Genomic DNA, 19,608 nt, shown 5'->3' on the forward strand with positions numbered 1-19,608 from the left:
AAGATAACATATAGTACACACACACACACACACACACACACATTTTAATTAAAACAGTAATTGTTTTTTGTTGTCACTTCTCAGGTGTGGGATTTAAAAACTGAATCTGTTTGCTACCAGTCTTCGGTTCTTTCAGGTATGGGATCACTTTAGAGCGACTTAGTTATGTCATCGTCAATAACATTAATTGATGCTATTAGTACCACGTTTCAAATGGCCTGCTTTGTGAAGTTCCTTACCGGTATGTAGAGGAGCCAGGGCCTTGCTAAGTAATAAAGTAATATTATAATCTAAGGCAAATCCTTCTTTTCTTCAGCCTCTCCACTGCTGAGCGTGTTCTTCTTGGAGGAGAACAGGCACTTTATCACAGGCTCAACTGATGGACAGGTTAGTGTCGTAGACCCTGAACACTTTATAGACTTAAACTTGACATGCTGTGAAGTGTAACACACCTCTATCTGGTTTAGTTGTGGTGCTTCTCTCTCCCTGATGACCACAAGTGTCACCTGGTGACCAAAATGGACATTGAAAAGATGGAAAAAAGATATCAAATCCACCATGGGACTGTGAGCCATGAAGAAGGTAATGTTCCTGATCAATCAAATAAAAAAGAAAAGTTTGAATTGCTTTATGGATTAAACTCCTTTCTTGATACTTTCTTGCAGGGGTCACAGAACAATCGTGTGAAGAAAATATGGAGACTTCAAAACCTGTCCTCAAAATGGCTTTATATAGCTTATTTACTGACGACAGCAATGAGCATGCAAAGTAAGTGGACCTTCATCATATTATTCATTAACACAGTAAAACCTTTGTTAGGGAAGGGGAAAATTAGTGCAGCGTTGAACTGGGACTTGACTTGCAATTGCAGAAGGTGTTGCTTTACTCTTTAACAAGTTGCAATGCTAAAAAAAACAAAACTGTAATATTGCAATGCTCAGCAAATGTGGATTAAACAAAGAGTAAGGTCTTTTACCTGCTCTTTTTGTGTCTTGAGAAAACATTTCTCATGAATTGGCGCTTTACAAATAAAGATTGATTTCAACCTTGGTTGTCGTCCAGGAACAGAAAAGTCACAGGACATCACACGTTTCACAAGAGAGAGTGTTTCAGCACAGAGAGCAGTCTCATTCCAAAGTGCTAAAGAGAATTAAACATGTTTTAGGTGATGTTACCATGAGGAGGGACTGTTTAACTTCATTTGTGACAAGGAATCCTAATATAAAAGCAAGACACGATACTTTAAAAATGGTGGCCTCTCAAGAGCTCAATTTTGCTCTAACTTCAAGAAAGTGAAACTGCATGTCATCCAGGAAAATCTTACAACAGCAGGTCATATTCAGTTGGTATTAAAAAAGAACAATGTGCTGTTCATTTCTGTTGTGGACACTATGGATGTTATAGTGTCACAAAAGCTTGGAAAAAACACTTCATCTTTGTGGGCTAATTGATGCATGTGTCCTCGCAGTCACAGGAAACTTCACACATCACAGGAAACTTTGCAGGCTCGTAGCATAAACGTTTTCAGGCTGTTAAAACATTTGATGTTATGACAGGAAGCAGGCACTTAAAAACCACAGGCCTAACTCTCTGTGTTTTGTGGACCACTGGAATGAAATGGACGTTGATTCCTTATTTACCCGAGCAAAGCATATGATCTCAGAGCAGCATTAACATCCTTACTCTCGGATACTTGAGCAAAGCTGCTTTACTGACTTCCATTTGATGGGCTTCCACAAGTAAAACAATATTACTCAGATGTGAAACGGGATAACGCGCAGCTGGAAGGGTTACTTTTTACATGACCCGCTGAAACGGCCGTGATAGCATGATAGCTTGCGTATATTCTTGATAATCAAAAATAGGTCTGATGCTTCAAATTAGTAATCAAGGTAAGTAGCGATAAACTCCAAAAGATTGACAGCAATATCATCTCATCATAAGAATACCTTCCCAATATGAAAGTTATGATGCACTAAGTTTTAAAGCTTGCCCAACTACATCATAACCTGAGCCTATAGTTCAGTGGGTTAAAAGCATCCTGAAAGGGCTCAAATGTCTCTTCTTTCTTCACTAGAGTTTCCATCATGCTGGGTTTATTTAGCTTAGACTGCATGAAGTCAAAGGAGACTTGAAAAAAATGTAGAGTCCTGTGGGGAACATTCTTTGACACTCCATCACAACTGTATGTTTTTCCTATTATGTGGTTAAAATATCATTCCACAAATGATCTGGCAAAAGAAAAACTGCCTTTGAGGGAAATCCTGTAACTCTGTTTTTCCATCCATTATTTTTGGGCCCTGCAGAGACAACAGTCGGATATGTATTGGAAGCACTGATGGCCTGTATGTGGTGGATCTTGCTTCCTCAGAACTCCTAACAGCAATATACTTCAAAGGTAGGCCAAACTTGATATGTCCTCTGTGACTGCTCCTGTAGGGCAGTGATATGCTTAACCATTTTTGCACAAGAATAAACTCATCACTTCATTTTGAGTTCAAAAAACACCCACTGTGATTGAAATCTTAAGGGAATAAGCCACTTTGAATGTATATCCCATTTACTTGCACCTAGGCTAAGAATGTATCTTTCAGGAGAAGTACATGAACCTCTGCAAAATACTTGTATTTAACCGGTGATTGACAATAAGGGACTAATGCACACCATTAAAAAAGACATAAATGTATGAAGTGTGGTGGCACAATGGCTGAGTGTCGTCACAAGAACACATTTTTTTGCAGACCAAAGAAATACTTTGTTCGACTTTGTCAGTCTGAAATACTTCATAGAGATAAGAACCGAATCATCTTTGGGCTGCATACCTGGAGGGAGTTCAGTCCAACAAATGGCTGCACTCGGTCATTACACTAAGGGAGAGGTGGGGGAGGAGGGGAAGCGGTGCGCTGAGGATCTGGATTGAAAGTTGCCAATATACCTTTAAATAAAGTTTTTTTTAAAAAGTGGGTTAATCAGCTTGATGTCATCAGGGGAAACAGCAAATTAAAACTTACGTGTAATCGGCATAGCTATTAAAAGAGATGTCTCCAGATGACACAGCCCAGTGACAGCACAAATAAAAAAGAAATGGTCCCAAGATTGATCCTTGTGGTACCCCACAGGTAACCTCATAGTTGGGTTGAATGACCAACTTTAAACACATACATTTTTTTTTCCAATTCCAGGAGTTTAGAAGATTCTAGTTGTCAACAGTATAAACTGCAGTTTGTTGAGTTATGGGAGGAACCATTCTGGGTGGCTTAGCTTTGATGAAAATTGCATGCCACTCTGTCACCCATACATGTGAATGGACACAAAACAGTATTATGTTAAATCTTTTAATTTCAGTTTTTCTATGGATACTAAAACTTACCCAAATCCATGAGTCTTGTTCATTCTTCTAGATTTTACCAACTTGAGCATCACAATGGCTGGGTCATGGACAATCTCTCGAGAGTCGGATAACTCTGTGAGTAATTTAATGAAATATTGATAATTCATAATAACCAACAGCTTTGAAATGTCCTTTTAACTAGACCCCTGTCATTCAGTTGGCGTAAATCACAGTATGAACTAAGGATGCTTGTAAAGAATCACTAATCAGATATCTGTTTGAGTAATCATTGAGTACCGGTAAGACACCTTGCTGAAGATTCTGCAATTACTAAAATAACCTGTTAAGTTGCTCGTCTCTATTATGCTTGACTTTTTTCCTGGGTTAAAGATTTATCTAGCATGGGTCAATAAATGGGGTTTACTTAATCAAATACAAATGTAGGGCTTTGGGTATATTAATCCAGTGGCCCAGGCTTGGTAAATAATTAACCCAGTGATATTTAGCATGTATATAAATATTTTTTCAAAACAGTCATGGGTTAATACCGTTTTCTTTTTTTTTCTTTTTTTTTTTACAGATGTTTTTGTTAGTGAGCTCTTTGTTTACTCCAAGTGTGGTCCTGTTGGAGTTAAGTCTGTGTGACCACCAGGGGACCCCGCCATGTGGGAATGGCTTTTCAGTGTTTTCAAGGTAAACATGGAGTCTATGGCAAATACCTGGTGTCGCTTCACCAGATATGAGGGACGTAACCAAGCGAGGAAGGTGCTCTGTAAATAAAAATATACTGCAATGACATTCGATTTGACTATTCAGTGACAATAGTACACTCCTTATCAGGAAACGGTCTACAAAGACACTGGCATTAGAAAGAGCTGCTTTCTGTTGCTAATGTCGTTATAAAGTTATAGTCTGGAACATCTTTGCTCAGTGAATGACTACACTGTGGAACTTTTTTATGAGTTGAGCTTTTCAATCCACATGAGTTTTAATAAAATCGTCAGGACTCGATTAACACCCTGGTCCAGAAATTCTGCTCACAATAACTTTGCTCTAAAAATGCCAAAAAGTTGGAATTGTCCACTGGAGAAGTCATAAAAGTCATTCAGGTATTACTGGTACCTCCTTAAAATTATCAATTTAGCAAAATCCAGCAGCACCAATAAATAATGATGATAATTTCATTAATGTTATGTGTGTTTTTACTAGAACATTTGTTATTTATGAGCCTAAGCATGATTACGTTTGTGGAAATGAGATGCCCAAAAGTTGTATACTTGTTGCTTTATCATACAGGATAAGTGAGTGGGGTCTTTTTTTATTTAGTTGGCCTCCTGTATGTTGCTCATTCTAATTCTGACCTTTCCATATTAACCTGGCCCATTATAACCATTCCTGCCATCTGGAATTTCATGAGTCAACGGCATCATGGTACTGAGAATAAGAGGGACTAATAATCCACAACTGTGGAAAAATGCTGAGCTCCTTCATTTCCAGTAACTCTTTTCCCCCCATCTCACCCCTCCCGTGTTTGCAGTTCTCCTCCACTGCCAGAGTCTCCTCTGAATGCCGAGTTAAAGAAGAGGGAGGCCATGAATCCAAAAAAGAAAGGTCAGCATCATCCCTGTTATTCTGAAAAACTCACAAACCTTTCAATAATGCTCCTGCAAATAAAATAAAAAAGGGAGCTTCTGCCTGTTGATGACTTTGGCTTCAAAAGTGACCCATTTTTAAGTTTGCTCCATGACGTGATCATTGTCTGTTTTGCTTGGACACAGAGGATTTATTCATAATGTGATTATCGTAGGTTTAAATTCATTATGTTTGGCTATAATAAGGAGCTACTGAGAACCTCCTCATTATCAGTAAATATAGAGGAGAGGGAAGATTTTCTTTTTTTTTATGAGTGCTGATGTGGCATTAATTAACTTCCCTTCAGCTTTCATTTGACACATAGGTACTTCATATCATGCAGCAAGAACAAAAAGTTTGGACAGACAGTTTTCTCACTTTTTGGCCCGTTTGGTTGTGCGGTGTCTTCTTGCAGTCGTGGATTTCTTCGTAAAATGAGCCTTTTTTGCGGTACTTTGGCATATCATTAGGATCTGGCAGATTGAAACTATTCTGCTCGAGACCTACAGTACAGCATACTGTGGTTTACATGTTATCCTTATGGAGAGCTTTATACAGAGAAAGCCACTATGAGGCAGACTCCACACAGCTGGAGTGAGGAGAGCTGCCAGTGCCAGACTAAGTAGGGGATTCTTCAGGGGAGTCTAGAGGTACTGCGTGACTGCGTTGTCAGACCAAAAACCACAAACATTTACGGACCAGTGAAACTCGCCATGCTGCCCCCCTGCATCCCTGTATTCTTGAGGATATCTGCAGAATTATATACAAATTACACCATAAACCTCTGAGACTCCTGGAACAGAAAACGTTCTTCCATTGTAAATCTGGCACATGTCTGACAGGGCTCTTTTAAGAGAACTGTGAGTGCAGATTAGATATCTATTGCCATGTCACACTTCTATGTAACATAATCATGAAGTAAACCAGGCCCGTTGGCTTTCTGAGGTGATGAAATTCAGCTGCATTTTACATGATGTCACGTCTCTGAAGCGTGGCTGCCTGGATTAAGTTGTTTTATAGTATGGACATCAGGGGGCTACTAAGGCGGCAATTAGCATTGTATGGCCCTCAAATGCTTTCTCATTACTCACTTTGAATGACTTTTAGTTATCCATAGAGATCCGTTAAACCAGTAAACAAAAAAATACAGATGAAAGTGTTACATAAGTTATTAAGAGTTCCTCTTTATCAGGAATATTTAACTATTATTCAAAAAGCTGCCTAAGTCTCCAAAGATGTCATCAACGTCTAATAAAATAGAGGAACAGACTTCAAACTCTGGATGCTCATAATAATTATAATAACTTTATTTGTATAGCACCTTTGAAAACAGGGGCTTAAAAAGTGTTTTGACACATGGAGGAGGAGCATACATGTGAACAAAGCACAAGAACCCAACACAAAACAACCCAAAGGACAACAACAAACCTCCAACACATAAGAACGTAGATACAAAAACCCAACTAACATAATTTACCCAACATCATAAGAGCTTCATAGATTGAGACCAAAGGGAGAAAGGATGTAAGACGATGTAAGCAATTAAAAGAGATAGAGATAAAAGCTATAAAAAAGGAGGTAAAGCAAAAACACCGATAAGACAAATAAAAAGGAATAGAAATAGGGGTTGGACAAAATATCGTTGTCCTGACTACTGCATTAAAATAATTGATCAGCTGGCCAAAAATATATATTTTTTCTTGCTCTAAACAGATACCTCTGCCAATTTGAGCGTGTCATTTCTTCATGACAGGAATGAAGGTAATGAAGACGTCAGGCTAAATTTGACAGCAGTGAAAAGAAGTTAAGCGATAAAATAAAAACTATTGAATAAATAAAACTAATGGAGGCGATAACAGGCAATAAAATTACTGTCAGGCTTCTGTTTTAACGTATGCTTTGTTAGTTTTAGGTCAGTGAATCTACTTCACAGCCAGCTCTCCATTTGACTCTCACATAGTGGTGTATGTTTTTTTCACATACCTACAGGTAGTATTACATTTGTTTCCCTCTTTTATTCCTGTAGTATGCTCGACACATGGTACACGTGTTCAACATATTCTTTAGGTTTCTACATGATTTCTTTTGCTGTCAGACCAAAAGTTTGGCTCCGGATCCACAATTCCTTCAGTCTTAAGTTGAGCGTGCCTCTGAACTCTTTCTTCTCCTACTGAGTGTCCTACTTTCCACAGTTCAATAAGGCAATAACTCATACCAGAGAGTCTGGTTACAGTCAGAATAATATCTCAGACACATATATACTCTACCTGCTATGGTTGGTACATTTTTAGAAGCTTGAATTATAAAATCTTTTTCTGGGCAACATTCAACAACTCAGAGGGAGGTCTGAGTTTTACCATCTCCTCTTCGCTGTCTGAGAGAGAAAGACTCAGTGGTTTATTTTAGAATAGACTCCAGGGCTCGTCTGAGCCTGGGTCCTTCTAGTGCAGGCAGCCAAAGCCGTAAAACAAATCATTGTCACTTCTTAAAAAACGAAAAAGGGATTTACGTTTTAAAGCTTGTTAACCCATCTATCCAGCTTTATTTAGTTCTACAGCTGCAGACCTGAACACAGTGGATTAGCGTTGTCACGATACCAGAACCAAAATAGAAGTCCTAGTCACCCTAATATTTGACTATTTTTTTTGTTTTCAACTCTCAAAAGTTGCAAGCAAAATCCTGCACAGTGTCTAAAACGCACAAAGGTGTTGGCAACGTTTAAACATTACGAAATTTATTGATGCATTTTTTCGACAGGTTGCAGGATTTTGTTTGCAAATTCGAAGCATCTTGAAACCATTTCAAATGAGTCAGAATTGAAGAAGCCTTTCTCTGACTCAGGACTCAGAACTGAAGAAGCCTTTCGGAGGAGAGGTGAAACGTTTTCAAGATCTTCAACCAGTCCAGTTGCCTTTGGATCAAGCTTAGCATTTAACATGACCTGGATGTCTGAGAACCTACACACCGATTTTGCTAGCAATTTTTGATGGATTCCATCCACTCCTTACACACATTTCTAATGAAATAGATGTGTTACTTTTTGATGCTACTGATCATTCAAATAACAGAGATTTTATCATTTTAAAACATGTGGTATTGCAAAGTATCCAAGTACATTTTGACATCCTTACAGCAGCTAGCGGACCTCGTGTTCTCTGTTACTGCAGGCAAAACTGCATTTAATACTTTAATTTGTTGCTTTTCTAGTTGTTGCATCAGAAACAAAATTATGTTTTGAGTTAGACTGAATTGCTTTACTGTGTAGTTTAGTTGCATTAAGACAGATTAAGTTAAATCTGACATAATGAGAGCTGTAAACAGAGCACACAGTGAAACGCTGTGAAGATATGACACGATTTGGAAATTTGTCCGAGACTCTCACTTTGTTTCAAATAGCGTCTGGTCTTAAGTCAGCGTAAATTATAAGGTTTAACTGCTCTGTAAAACTTAATGACTATTATATACCAGCGAGGGGTAAATAGGGCTGCTGAGCAAAGCCAAATGATTGTGTAGCCAGGTAATTAGATTTTAAGCCCACATTGCAGAGTTTCCTGTGGATAATCTGTTCTGGGTCAAAATCAAAAAGCTACACACACAACAGCAACCAGTGTTACAATACCATTATTTTTCAAGTAGAAAATAAGCAGTAGTATATTTATTCAACTTTTGAACGCTATCTTTACTGATTGATGAAGTCCTATAATTTCAGTCAGACAACTCATGTTTGTATCTGTGTCAAATATTTATTGCAGCAGAACATAGTTTGTGTTTGGCGTCTGGGCTTCGACCTCATCTCTCCTCGCAGTTTTATTTTACATGCAAACATTTGAGAAGTGATGGGATAATATCTTAAACACCCCCAGTCGGAGCCTACAGGTGGATGCTGGGGCTGAGCAAGCGTGCAGGACTGGTGCATGTCAGAGTTGGCAATCAAAGAGCAGAGGGAGAGACCAGACATTTTGCAGGCCGCTAATCTTGCGGAGGTGTTGTCAGGTTATTGTGGATAATGATACATGTCGAGTGTGAAATCAGTCTAGCTTGAGTTGACTGCCTGAACAAGCTCGAAGGCGTCGCCTCATTTTTATAGAAGCGAAACTGTACATACACCATCAGACAGTATCCTTTGAGGCAGTGCAGATATAGAAACAACATGTACTTTATGAAATTTGAGTTTCAATTCCAAAATCCAACAAAAGGGAACAAAATAATTGTTCAGATGTAGTCAAGTGAAATATGCAGGAAAAACCTGTCAAGCCAAACCTGGAGTGAACATTTGCACTGCTGATCAAAGATGAAAAGCACTCCTTGATAAGAGAGGATTGCAAAGAGATCCAGATGTGTTTCCCTTTGATTCAGACTGTTTTGTGTCACTAGTGATAAATGTACTCTTGTGTTGGGATGGTGCCCTAACTGAGATGTGCATGAGCCTAAGATAGTAACAAGTACTCAAGTGAGGAACTTGAAGACAGGTGAGCCAGTTGAGCAGCACGGGGTTTGTGAGGTTGATGTTTGTGAGCATACTAACAATAATTATGTGGTATGTTTATTGCTAGCTTGTAAGAAACAAGGTGTTGGAAAATGAAGCCAATGCAGCAGCGCTACTGTAGAGTGGCCACAACACTTTAACACCCAGTGAAGTATGTGACTGTCCATTTTCACAGCTGGTTTAAATGTTTACAGCCTGGTACAAAAAATGATTTCTGTCTGAATGTCTAATTTCTTTATTCATTCACACTGTATGGAAACTGGATGATTTAATGATTCATTAGTTTTGATTATATTTAAGCTAAGAGATATGCATATATTTGCATGATTAGGGGAATGTTTGATTTGACTGACAGGTGGGCGTGTTGTAGCGGTTTACAAGGAGGCTTAAGACCCGCCTACTAAATGGATAGAATTCAGGTGGAGGTAGCATTTCAAGTATGGGGATTACCCTCGGTTAGAACCTTTATTCTGGGTGACGTCCATGTTTCATACAGTCTATGGCAAGAAGATACTTTTTTTTTTGTTGTATAGAGGAATGCTTCTGGTTATTGACTGACTTTAGAGATTCTGTCGGCAGGTCTCTTTTTTTTTTAAATCTTTGAATTAATCAGCATATCAATCCGTCTGCAAACTGCAATACCTCACGAGAGAGATGGAAAGTAGAACCGTCTGAGAAGAACTCCAAAAGTCTTACCGTCCAGCTCAAACTCACAGGTGATCCGTCTCGGTCAATATTAGATAAGCTCTGGAGAAATAACATCTTACAAGTTAAACTCCTCTTACTTTAATGAAGGGTGTAAACCAAGCCTGGGTTTTTTTTTTTTTTTATGCATCTCAGGTCTCAAGTTGCCACTCAGAGATTTGGTTACTTTTTCTCACTGGGCCTGAATTTGACAGGAGAATCGTTTTTGGAAGAACTCACACTTTTTAATGGTTGTGGAAAAAGTGAGCTCATTCTTAAAAAATAAAGGCCCTGACAGCAAACAGGGAGTATAATGAACCATCCCACCATTTGTGGCTGATGCAACTAATTCTTACAATCCCTAATAATATTGTATCTTTCTTTCTTTGCATATCTTTAAAAGTTTCCCTCGGTATCATGAGTAGTTCTATGTAATCCCAAAAAAATGGACAGAGGTCTTCTATCCTGTAAATATTTGATGTCTACTCATTTGTAAATGGTTTGTTTTTAGTATCCTTTGTCTTTGCTTTTGCCAGACTGTAACTTACTGTAGATCATTTAAACTAATGCAGATTCCTGTGACAGCCTATTACAAATGATTTATCTTTTTACAAAAGGAGGCATAAAGGAGCAGCCCCTGGTTTTCCACTCCAAAGTGAGGTCATCTGGATATACCAGCACCCCAAGGTAGGTTCACAAACTTCAGCCTTATAGAAAATCAAATTACTATTTATTTTATTCTCCCCAAATCTGATGATGGTAGAGAGCAACTTTCTAAATCAGGAGAGGAGGAGAAATTAAACTTTGAAACTATTTGAGTTTGTCAAGAATAACAATACTATTATGGTCTTATTTTCTCTGATCCTTCTGGGAATTTTCAGGCACCAAAAGACTTACTTTGCATTTAAGTGCTTCTCAAATGAATGCAATGAAAAGAACTAAACAGGTTACTCTTTTTGCACAGCAACTAACTAGCACAACCTCATGCCTTCATACGTTCTTCAAGTTTTGACCTACATAAATGAGGAAACAGTTGTTTGGCTGTGAAGCTAACCTTTAGTTTGGACTGCTGTCAACTGTGAGGTCAACTCTTTCAACTTGCCATGTTTTGCACCAAATTGTATCCTATTTCTCTCCTTGATGTTCTGGTTATTTTTTAAAGGTCACATATTCTGCAAAATCCATTTCACCATGTTTTTCTAACACTAATATGTGTCCCTAGTCCTTCTCAAAACCCCCAATGATGAGAAAAGCCTGTCCTCTCCGTCTTTTGCCTGCACCACTTTTCAGAAAATGTGTGCTCTAACAGGCCGTTTGGAGATTTTCCCTTTGTGACATCACAAAGGGCAGTAACCCCTCCCCCAGGTGGGTGACACTCCCACAGCTAGGTGTTTGTTCTGCCCTCTGAGTCTGCCTTCTCACCGTAAACAATAGGACATGGAGTGAAAAAGGGCCTTCCAGAGAGGGGGCGTGGTCAGACACAGCTCATTTACATTTAAAGCTACAGACATAGAAACAGCCTGTTCTGAGCAGGGCTGAAATAGAGGGGTTTATAGGCATGATCAAATACAGGATCAGAGTGGATTTTTAACAAGAAGCTTCACAGACATGTTCTGGAGAGCTCTGAGACTTATTTAAACTGGTTGAAAAGGAGGATAATGTGTGACCTTTAAAGGACTTACATATACTGTATGTGTTATATTTCACTTACACTGCTGTGGGCTGGGAGAATCACATTTTTTTATTAATATGTATGCAGACACATAAGGAAAATTAAAAATAAATCAAATCTTGAGTCTTAAGGGAGCCTTCATGTTACAATGTCACATTTTCATTTAATTATCCATGCAAATTTTCCCAGTCAGAAATTGTTTCAAGATTATTCCTACAACTTGTTCATTCAGGTTTACGTGGTTTGTAGATTTGATTCTTGCACCGTCTTCTTGGTGAACATCAAACCTCCAGTCATTATTCTTAATGAGGCTTCAGGAAAGTAGCTGGGAGAATCAATATACCCTAAAGTTAAACGTGCAAAGCTGAACAGCTTTTCTTGATCCTAAATGTGAAAAATAATCTTTGAAATGTTAATAAATACAAGAAACATCACGGTTATTCTTTTGTTGCTTTTCAGAAGGAAAATGTTTTCACCTAAAACAAATGTTCAGAAGAATTCTTTCTCTAAAAAGGCTCACAAAAAGACGTAAGTAGTCACGAAATTTAGTACAGAATGATTTAAATGCTAGAGTTTATATTAGTACTAACCTTTTTTTGTGTTCTTTAGTGGTTTCCTTCTCAGAGATTATCCAGCAGACAGTGCAGCACCTTCTGTTCCACACAGTCATCAACGCACTGGCAACAAACCAGTCAACTGCCTCCAGTATTCAGGTGAGATCATTCCAGTACAATACCATAAAAAAACATAATTAAACTTGCATGGTGGTGTGTCAGTATCAGAGGAGTGTCCTCAATGATACTGCAACATAAATGCTTTAAGGTGGAATTGTAAATGTCAAAGAACAGTTAAAGACTCAAGATGAAACACATCAGCAGTGATCATTTATGCAGTTTAATGGTCACATATTCTCCTCCTTTTCAACCAGTTTAAATAAGTCTCAGAGCTCCTCAAAACATGTATGGGAAGTTTCTTGTTCTAAATCCACTCTGATCCTGTATTTGATCATGCCTATAAACTCCTCTATTTCAGCCCTGCTCAGAACAGGCTGTTTCTGTGTCTGTAGCTTTAAATGTAAATGAGCTGTGTCTGACCACGCCCCCTCTCTGGAAGGGCTTGGGTGTGCTCGGGCTTTCTCGCTCCATGTCCTATTGTTTACGGTGAGAAGGCAGACTCAGAGGACAGAACAAACACCGAGCTGTGGGAGTGTCACCCACCTGGGGGAGGGGCTACTGCCCTTTGTGATGTCATGAAGGGAAAATCTCCTAACGGCCTGTTTGAGCACACATTTTCTGAAAAGTGGAGCAGGCTAAAGACGGAGAGGATGAACTTTTCTCATAATTGGGGGATTTGTAGACAGACTAGAGACACATATTAGTGTTATTAGAAAAACATGGTGAAGTGTGTTTTGCAGAATATGTGACCTTTAACAAACAGAAAAAAAGAGCAATTTGTTTTTGGTGAATGAAGCTAAAACAACAAAATATGAAGAGGGATTGGCAGTAAATCATGAACTGCTCATGTTTTAAGTACGAAGATGTATTGTTTGATTGTTTTAGACCAACCTCTTGGCCTCTCTGCTGTTTAAAAAACTCTTCCATATTTTGGGTAATTATGAATCAGCTTGACTGAAAATCCCATGAAAGGATTCTTTGTTTCCTTGTCTCTCCCAGGTGACGGAAAACAGATCCTGTGTGGTCTTGGCGACAGCTCGGTGTTATTGTACAAGTCCTCCCTCACTGGCAATCCCACTGTCTACACAGGTGGGTGAAGTAGACATGAGCACCCATAGCATGAAAACCTCTGCAGCCTTCTGATGCCTCAGAAGTTGACAGCACTGCATTTGAAAGTGTGTTGTGTTTTTGTTAAGAGATAAAGTTAATTTTATGATTATTGGCTAATTTCAAATCATAACCACTTTTTCAAGGCATTTAAGGTCAAGATTTTACCTCGAATGTTTTACGAGACAAGTTCATCCTCAGCTTGAATTTACTTCTTCCATATTTAGACAACTCTGATTAACATTCTTGAAATGGATCCATGGCTAGAGATGAAAGACCTCCAGGAATATTCAAATATTTAACTCACTCAGCTGTCGCTCATATAGAAGATAAGAAGTTTTTCCGACCTGATTTTATTTTGCTTTTATTCCAAAGCAATAATTTGGTACGTCCTGTCTGTGTTTTTGTAGAACAGTTAATCTTAAGTCAGGGTAGAAAACAAAGACGAAAAGTTCTTTTGAAAACAACAATTTGACCTTATTCTGACCAATCTGCACATTAAGAAGATAAAGTATTTGTGGGAGCAGTCTAGTCTGTCTATCAGAAAGCCATCCTGTGCAGAATCTAGATCACTGATTGGCAAAAAAAAGTTGAGTATCTGTTGCAGGGGGAACATAGTGTCCAGGAGGGGGCAGCAGAGATAGAAGGACAGACGTAGAGGTGACCAGTAGGTCATGCAGAGCCTCCTCTCCTCTCTCTGACTGGTTCTCTTTACAAGCCCATTAATGTAAAGTTTGCGGCCACATGCTGTTCTTCCAGGATGAACTAAAAAAAACTCTTCTTTACTGCAGGACATGACAAACCAGTGAGCAGTGTGGGCTGGAGCCTCAACAGACAATGGTGGCTCAGTGCATCAGAGGACCAATCACTGCGGATCTGGACCCATGGCAGCCCAGAACCTGCCATTATTATGGTAACTTACACATTGAGGTTGTCAAAATGGTTCAGTACTTAATACTTCTCAATACCACGTTTTAAAGGAATTACATTTCTGTTATTTAAATGATCAATGGTATCAAAAAGAACCAAAGGTTTAAAAAAACCCAAAGCTCTTCGGTCACACTTCTAACTATAATCTTTCCCAAGTGAAAGAGAGAGAGAGCAACGGTGGTCCTTCAAATTCACCTGGGGGGTTCAACTAGATTAGGAGGGGTAATTGAAATGGATTAGGAGGGGTAATTTAGATGGATTATGAGGGGGTAATTGAGATGGAATACTTAAAAAGGAATATCCTACAGTTTATGTGGGGACAACTGAAGACACTGTCTAAACTTCACAATTCTTTGTTGCTGTGGTATCGATATATTGATTTTTACTAGTATCATAAAGTTTAAACATTCTGTTAAGTGTAAAATATGAATAATATTTGGGGGAGGGGTGGAGTAGCAGAGAGAACTCCCATGATTCCCCGCCAGCCTCAACGTCATCTTTTGTTATTGTTTTGATTGAGAGCCCCCTGGTGGTGGAATCTACATATTGTGCCTTTAACATGACAATCCTTTCCCCTCACGCACTGACTGAAACATCCTTTTTGTTTTGTAGTGGATCTTATTGAGTCATCATTCTGTTATTTCAAAGTCCAAGTCTTAACCGTGAAAACAGTGAAGTGAAGACCAGCGACATTCCCCGTCATACTGCAAACATCTCCTCACTTTGAAGATCTTAAAACTCAAATTGGTTGAGAAGACAACAAAGTACCTCCAGACACGTGCTGTACACATTTTTCACTCTCACTGCTGTTTTTCAAACACGGCTGTGATCGCTGGAAGGATTTTCTCCCTAATTACAGGGTTGTAAATGAGGCCATGACGCTACACTTGAATGACAGTAAAACAACGATTGCTACTGTATCCACAATGTTTGGCCTCATGTTGTCATTTGTTACAAGCTGAACTGCCGTGTGGAATTAAAAAACAGAAATCCACATTAATTGGGATGATGCAATAGTTTCTTGGCTTAATGGCAGAGCAGCAACTGCTGGAGCATCCAAAGATCTGATCATATGCAGAATCCTCTGACTTTATTGGGTATCATGTTTGACAGGACAGTCAGAAGTGTGTCTACTTCCCCATGCCAAGTGAAAACCCTGGGGTCTTCCCATAGTTGATGCTAACCATGATCCCCGCTCTGCACCATTTAGTGAGATAGTTTTGAGCCTTACCGGATCTGTAACCTTGCTTGTGAGTCAACTTGGCAACAACTGCAAGTCTTTTAAAGGACATGAGATGTGTCGGGGTGAGCCAGAATAACACATAGCTTTACAAGTTATACTTCAAAACAGTAGACAGAAAAAAACCTGAGATGACCTGCTTTGTGTTGGATGATTTCAGATGACAGAAAGATGGACGATCTGGGGAAAGAGAAAAAAATGTGGATCTGTTTGCATCCTTTACCTTGATATATTCCATGCAGTTAAGTGTTTAAGGAGTACAATGCCCTACACAGAACTCTTCTGATGAGGACACTTTTCCTTGAGGTCACTCCCTCCCTTTAGAGAAGGATTTATTTGCTCCCCTTTTTCCACAGGGTGTAAAAAACCCAATGGAGGAGACGCTGGTTTTTCTGAGTGTGTCAGGGATCTGAACTGTGCATTGACTTGTACATTGTCTACCAATAATGCCAACAATATTATTCTTCATTTAACATGAAAAATCAGACACTACAGTATTTTTTAGACTTTAAATCACTTCAAGGAAAGTTTGGAGCAAGTAGTTTGGTTTGTCTCAGTAAGCACCAATGAAATATAGGTTTTTGTTTTATTTTTGAGCCAAATAAGTAATATTTTCATTGAGCAATGTATTTTCTTTCATCAAGGGTTGTGGCCTGATTTTGTGTCTCTCTTCTTCCCTTCTGTAGGGCGATGGTATGTTCTCCAAGCCCATTAGAAGTGCTCAGTTTTATTACCTCGACAAATTTATTCTCCTGGCATCAGGACCCTCTCTGTTCCTGTACCTGTATAATGTGGACGTCACACGGGACGACATCAAAAGGTGAATACAAAAGACTTTTATCACATGTGTGATTGATAGTGATGCATTGACCAGTTTAGTTGTTACACTGTGCTGTGTAAACTCCAGAAAGAACTATTGGCCCTTACTAATACTCTGCCTCAGAAATAGCAGATACATGTTATTGTTAGGGAAGCATCAGACAAAATATTAAACTCTGTTTCACAATACAATGGCGTGCACTCAAACCTCAGAGTTGCACAGTAGCACCAGTCTTATTAGCCTCTGAGCAGAAACATTCACAGAAGGGGTCTGTGAGAAACAGTATAAGAAGTTTATTTCAGAAAGGTAACCAATCACATGACACTTTTCTATTGATAAATCTATTACAACAAAATTGCCATACAGGTAAAAAGGGAAATAAACATCAAAGGATTGTTTTTGTTCCTTTTTTTTCAAACTTTACATGAGTTATGTCAGTAGTAGACTTTGTTAGTTAAGCTAGCATTGTTACAGAAATTACACCTTTAATTCAGACCCTCAGTGACAATCATCACAATCCAAACTGCTTTACTTTGTACTATCGAGATCACTTTTTGAAGGTCTCGTCTCGGAATCGAAAGCATTTTTACTCAGTCTTGTCTCGGTCTCAGACTGGGCGAACTCCAGATTTTAAATCAAGACCGGTCAAGACGACCACTGAAAGGATATTTTTCCAGGTCATTACTGTGATAAGCAGGAAAACACCTTTTTTTAAAAAGGGTTAGGGTAACTTCAGTTCATATGTAGTTTGATTTCTATCTACGGGTCACAGCCGCAACCTTCCCAGTGTTACGGTCTAAGTGAGTAACACACTGATTCTTCAGTGATATTCATGGTCTTGGTCTCGGAGCACTCTGGTCTAGGGTATGTCTTGGTCTCGGTTAGTATTGTCTTAACTACAACACTCCTTTGTACTATAAACCAGAGTTGGAAATTAGCTTTTTCACCTACCTGCCACTGTGACTAGTGGATTCACAAATCTGCCGGTCACTCTCTTTTTTTTTGAGGATTCAATTGATGTTGTTTAATGTTTCAAATCACTCTGTCATTTAACTTTGATTTACCCACCACCAAGGCTGGTAGGTTGAGTAAAATAAACAAAGAAACACCCGTATTTGGCGGGTGACAGATGCTGATTTCAAACCGTGCTGTAAACTGTAGGGGCTTGTTTTGGATTCTGGGAACATAACAATTGATACTTCGTACTGTCTCCTAGCATGTTGCTCTAGTGATTTGTTAAAATGTTGATCATAAATGATCCTGTATTGGTCTCGAAAATGATGCAACATCTTCTCATCTCAGATACCATCAACGGAGCGCCGTCAAATTGACAGGAAGCTTTACAACAACGCAGGCAACCGACATCACTGCCATGTCTGCCATCAATGATTTCTACTCTCGTATCCTTTTTTCCTGTTGTTATATTTGTTGTTAAAGCTGGAGGGGCTTCAGTAAACTGCAATAAAGCTAAAAGGTGGGCAAACAATCTCTCAGGCATTTATGCTTTGAGCATCCTGTTGGACCTCTTCCATGAAAACCACAGTAATCAGTCTGTGCTACATAAAGACTTCAAATGTAGCTTTAGGGTTTCCACAGACGACTTAACCTGTAAACCATCAAGGTGTCTTTTAATTTTTCAGGAATGTCTGCATTCCAACCCGTTGTTTAGGGTTTACAGTGCATTTATCTTCCAATAAATCTCCTGAACTGAGCTGCTTTAGGATGAGCGAGTCTCCGTCAGGAGGCATACCGCACCAATGTGCTTTGAACTGGCAGACTGAAAAAAGGATACAGTGCTTACAAGATAGTAGGTTTGAACCCTGTATTTCCTTTTTTTAGTCAGGATAAATGTGTTAAAAACAGAATCAATTGTTTCAGGAACCCCACTGACATTTTCTCAAAGCAGGAAACAGATATTCTTAAAAGACAAAATGCATAAGGAGACTCCCCGTCACTTTCATGAATATAAAAGAGAGAGGCATTAAACATTCATAAAACAGTTTGCAAACTTGCAGACAACTTCTGACATTTTCAATACTTCTGCATCAGAGTATGAAAAGATGAATCAGGCTGAAAAAAGAAGACACTCTGCAAAATAAAGGAGAGTTGGAACTCTTATGAAAGGCACAAATATATGAATTGTCTTTACTTTGAGAAGTTGCCCCTGTTTAAGAAAATGTTCTTTAAGATGAGAGTAAAACTTGAGTATCCCACACGTCATCTACAGCAGCCTATATTTTATATATTCCAAGCCTATAACTTTCCTTAAAAGCTGTCTCAGACATTGTTCTAGTGTGTGGTTCAGATCGCTCCATTCAAGTATTTGATATGAACAAGGGTACAGTTGCCTCAGAGCTGCCTGATGCCCACTGCAGAGTTGTCCACTACATTACACAGAACAAGGTAAGTTAAAGAATACCATCTACTCTATGATATGTTTGTAACTGCCTCAGATATCACATACAATATAGGAGAGTATGCCATATAACACAGTTAATAACCTCCCCTAAAAGGCTTTAAATGTGACTATCAGAGCTGATTTTAGACTAAAACAAATGCTCTCCTCAGACACGCCTCCTTCATCCCTCAGCATTTAATGTTTCTGATTATTTCTACTTTTAAGATCGGACCGTTTAAATAGATTTGAAGAGAGAAAGAGATAAAAGGCAGTGTGTGTTGGCTTGAATTAAACAATGTAAGAAGCATTTAATAGGAAAACTGGGATCCATTAGGTTTAACTCAAACCTGTCTTTGACTCTTTGACTGATAAGAAAATAACTTAAGCGATGGTTTTTACCCATTCGCATCCAACAGTTACCTCAATTTAAACTAAGTAAGTTTGCATTCCCTTTCAAATCATTTCAAATACTCATGGCCAAATCATTTTGTTTATTTGTTTTTTGTCACATCTGCCTTTTCTCATAATTATGAAAGCCTTCATCTGTAGTGTTCACTCCACAGTCAGAGTGACTTTTAAACCTCACCTACACGGCACAGAGTTTGCTTAGCTTGGCATCGGTTGGTAGTCAGAG

General features: G+C 38.8%; 1 protein-coding gene across 1 annotated transcript in view; it reads left to right on the top strand.

Moving 5' to 3' along the window:
* The window catches only part of wdr27 (WD repeat domain 27), a 48,347-nt gene that overhangs the window by 2,249 nt on the left and 26,490 nt on the right, over positions 1-19,608 (top strand). The window contains exons 5-20 of the mRNA XM_061039566.1: positions 85-136; positions 317-387; positions 468-582; positions 666-768; positions 2,307-2,398; positions 3,402-3,466; positions 3,912-4,024; positions 4,869-4,942; positions 10,751-10,820; positions 12,265-12,333; positions 12,415-12,518; positions 13,479-13,568; positions 14,378-14,499; positions 16,443-16,576; positions 17,879-17,976; positions 18,858-18,979. Coding sequence (XP_060895549.1) covers positions 85-136; positions 317-387; positions 468-582; positions 666-768; positions 2,307-2,398; positions 3,402-3,466; positions 3,912-4,024; positions 4,869-4,942; positions 10,751-10,820; positions 12,265-12,333; positions 12,415-12,518; positions 13,479-13,568; positions 14,378-14,499; positions 16,443-16,576; positions 17,879-17,976; positions 18,858-18,979 — 1,494 coding nt within the window. The remainder of the gene's footprint in view (positions 1-84; positions 137-316; positions 388-467; positions 583-665; positions 769-2,306; positions 2,399-3,401; positions 3,467-3,911; positions 4,025-4,868; positions 4,943-10,750; positions 10,821-12,264; positions 12,334-12,414; positions 12,519-13,478; positions 13,569-14,377; positions 14,500-16,442; positions 16,577-17,878; positions 17,977-18,857; positions 18,980-19,608) is intronic.

This window comes from Labrus mixtus, chromosome 6 (genome assembly GCF_963584025.1).
Source record: "Labrus mixtus chromosome 6, fLabMix1.1, whole genome shotgun sequence".
Classification (NCBI taxonomy): Eukaryota; Metazoa; Chordata; class Actinopteri; order Labriformes; family Labridae; genus Labrus; species Labrus mixtus.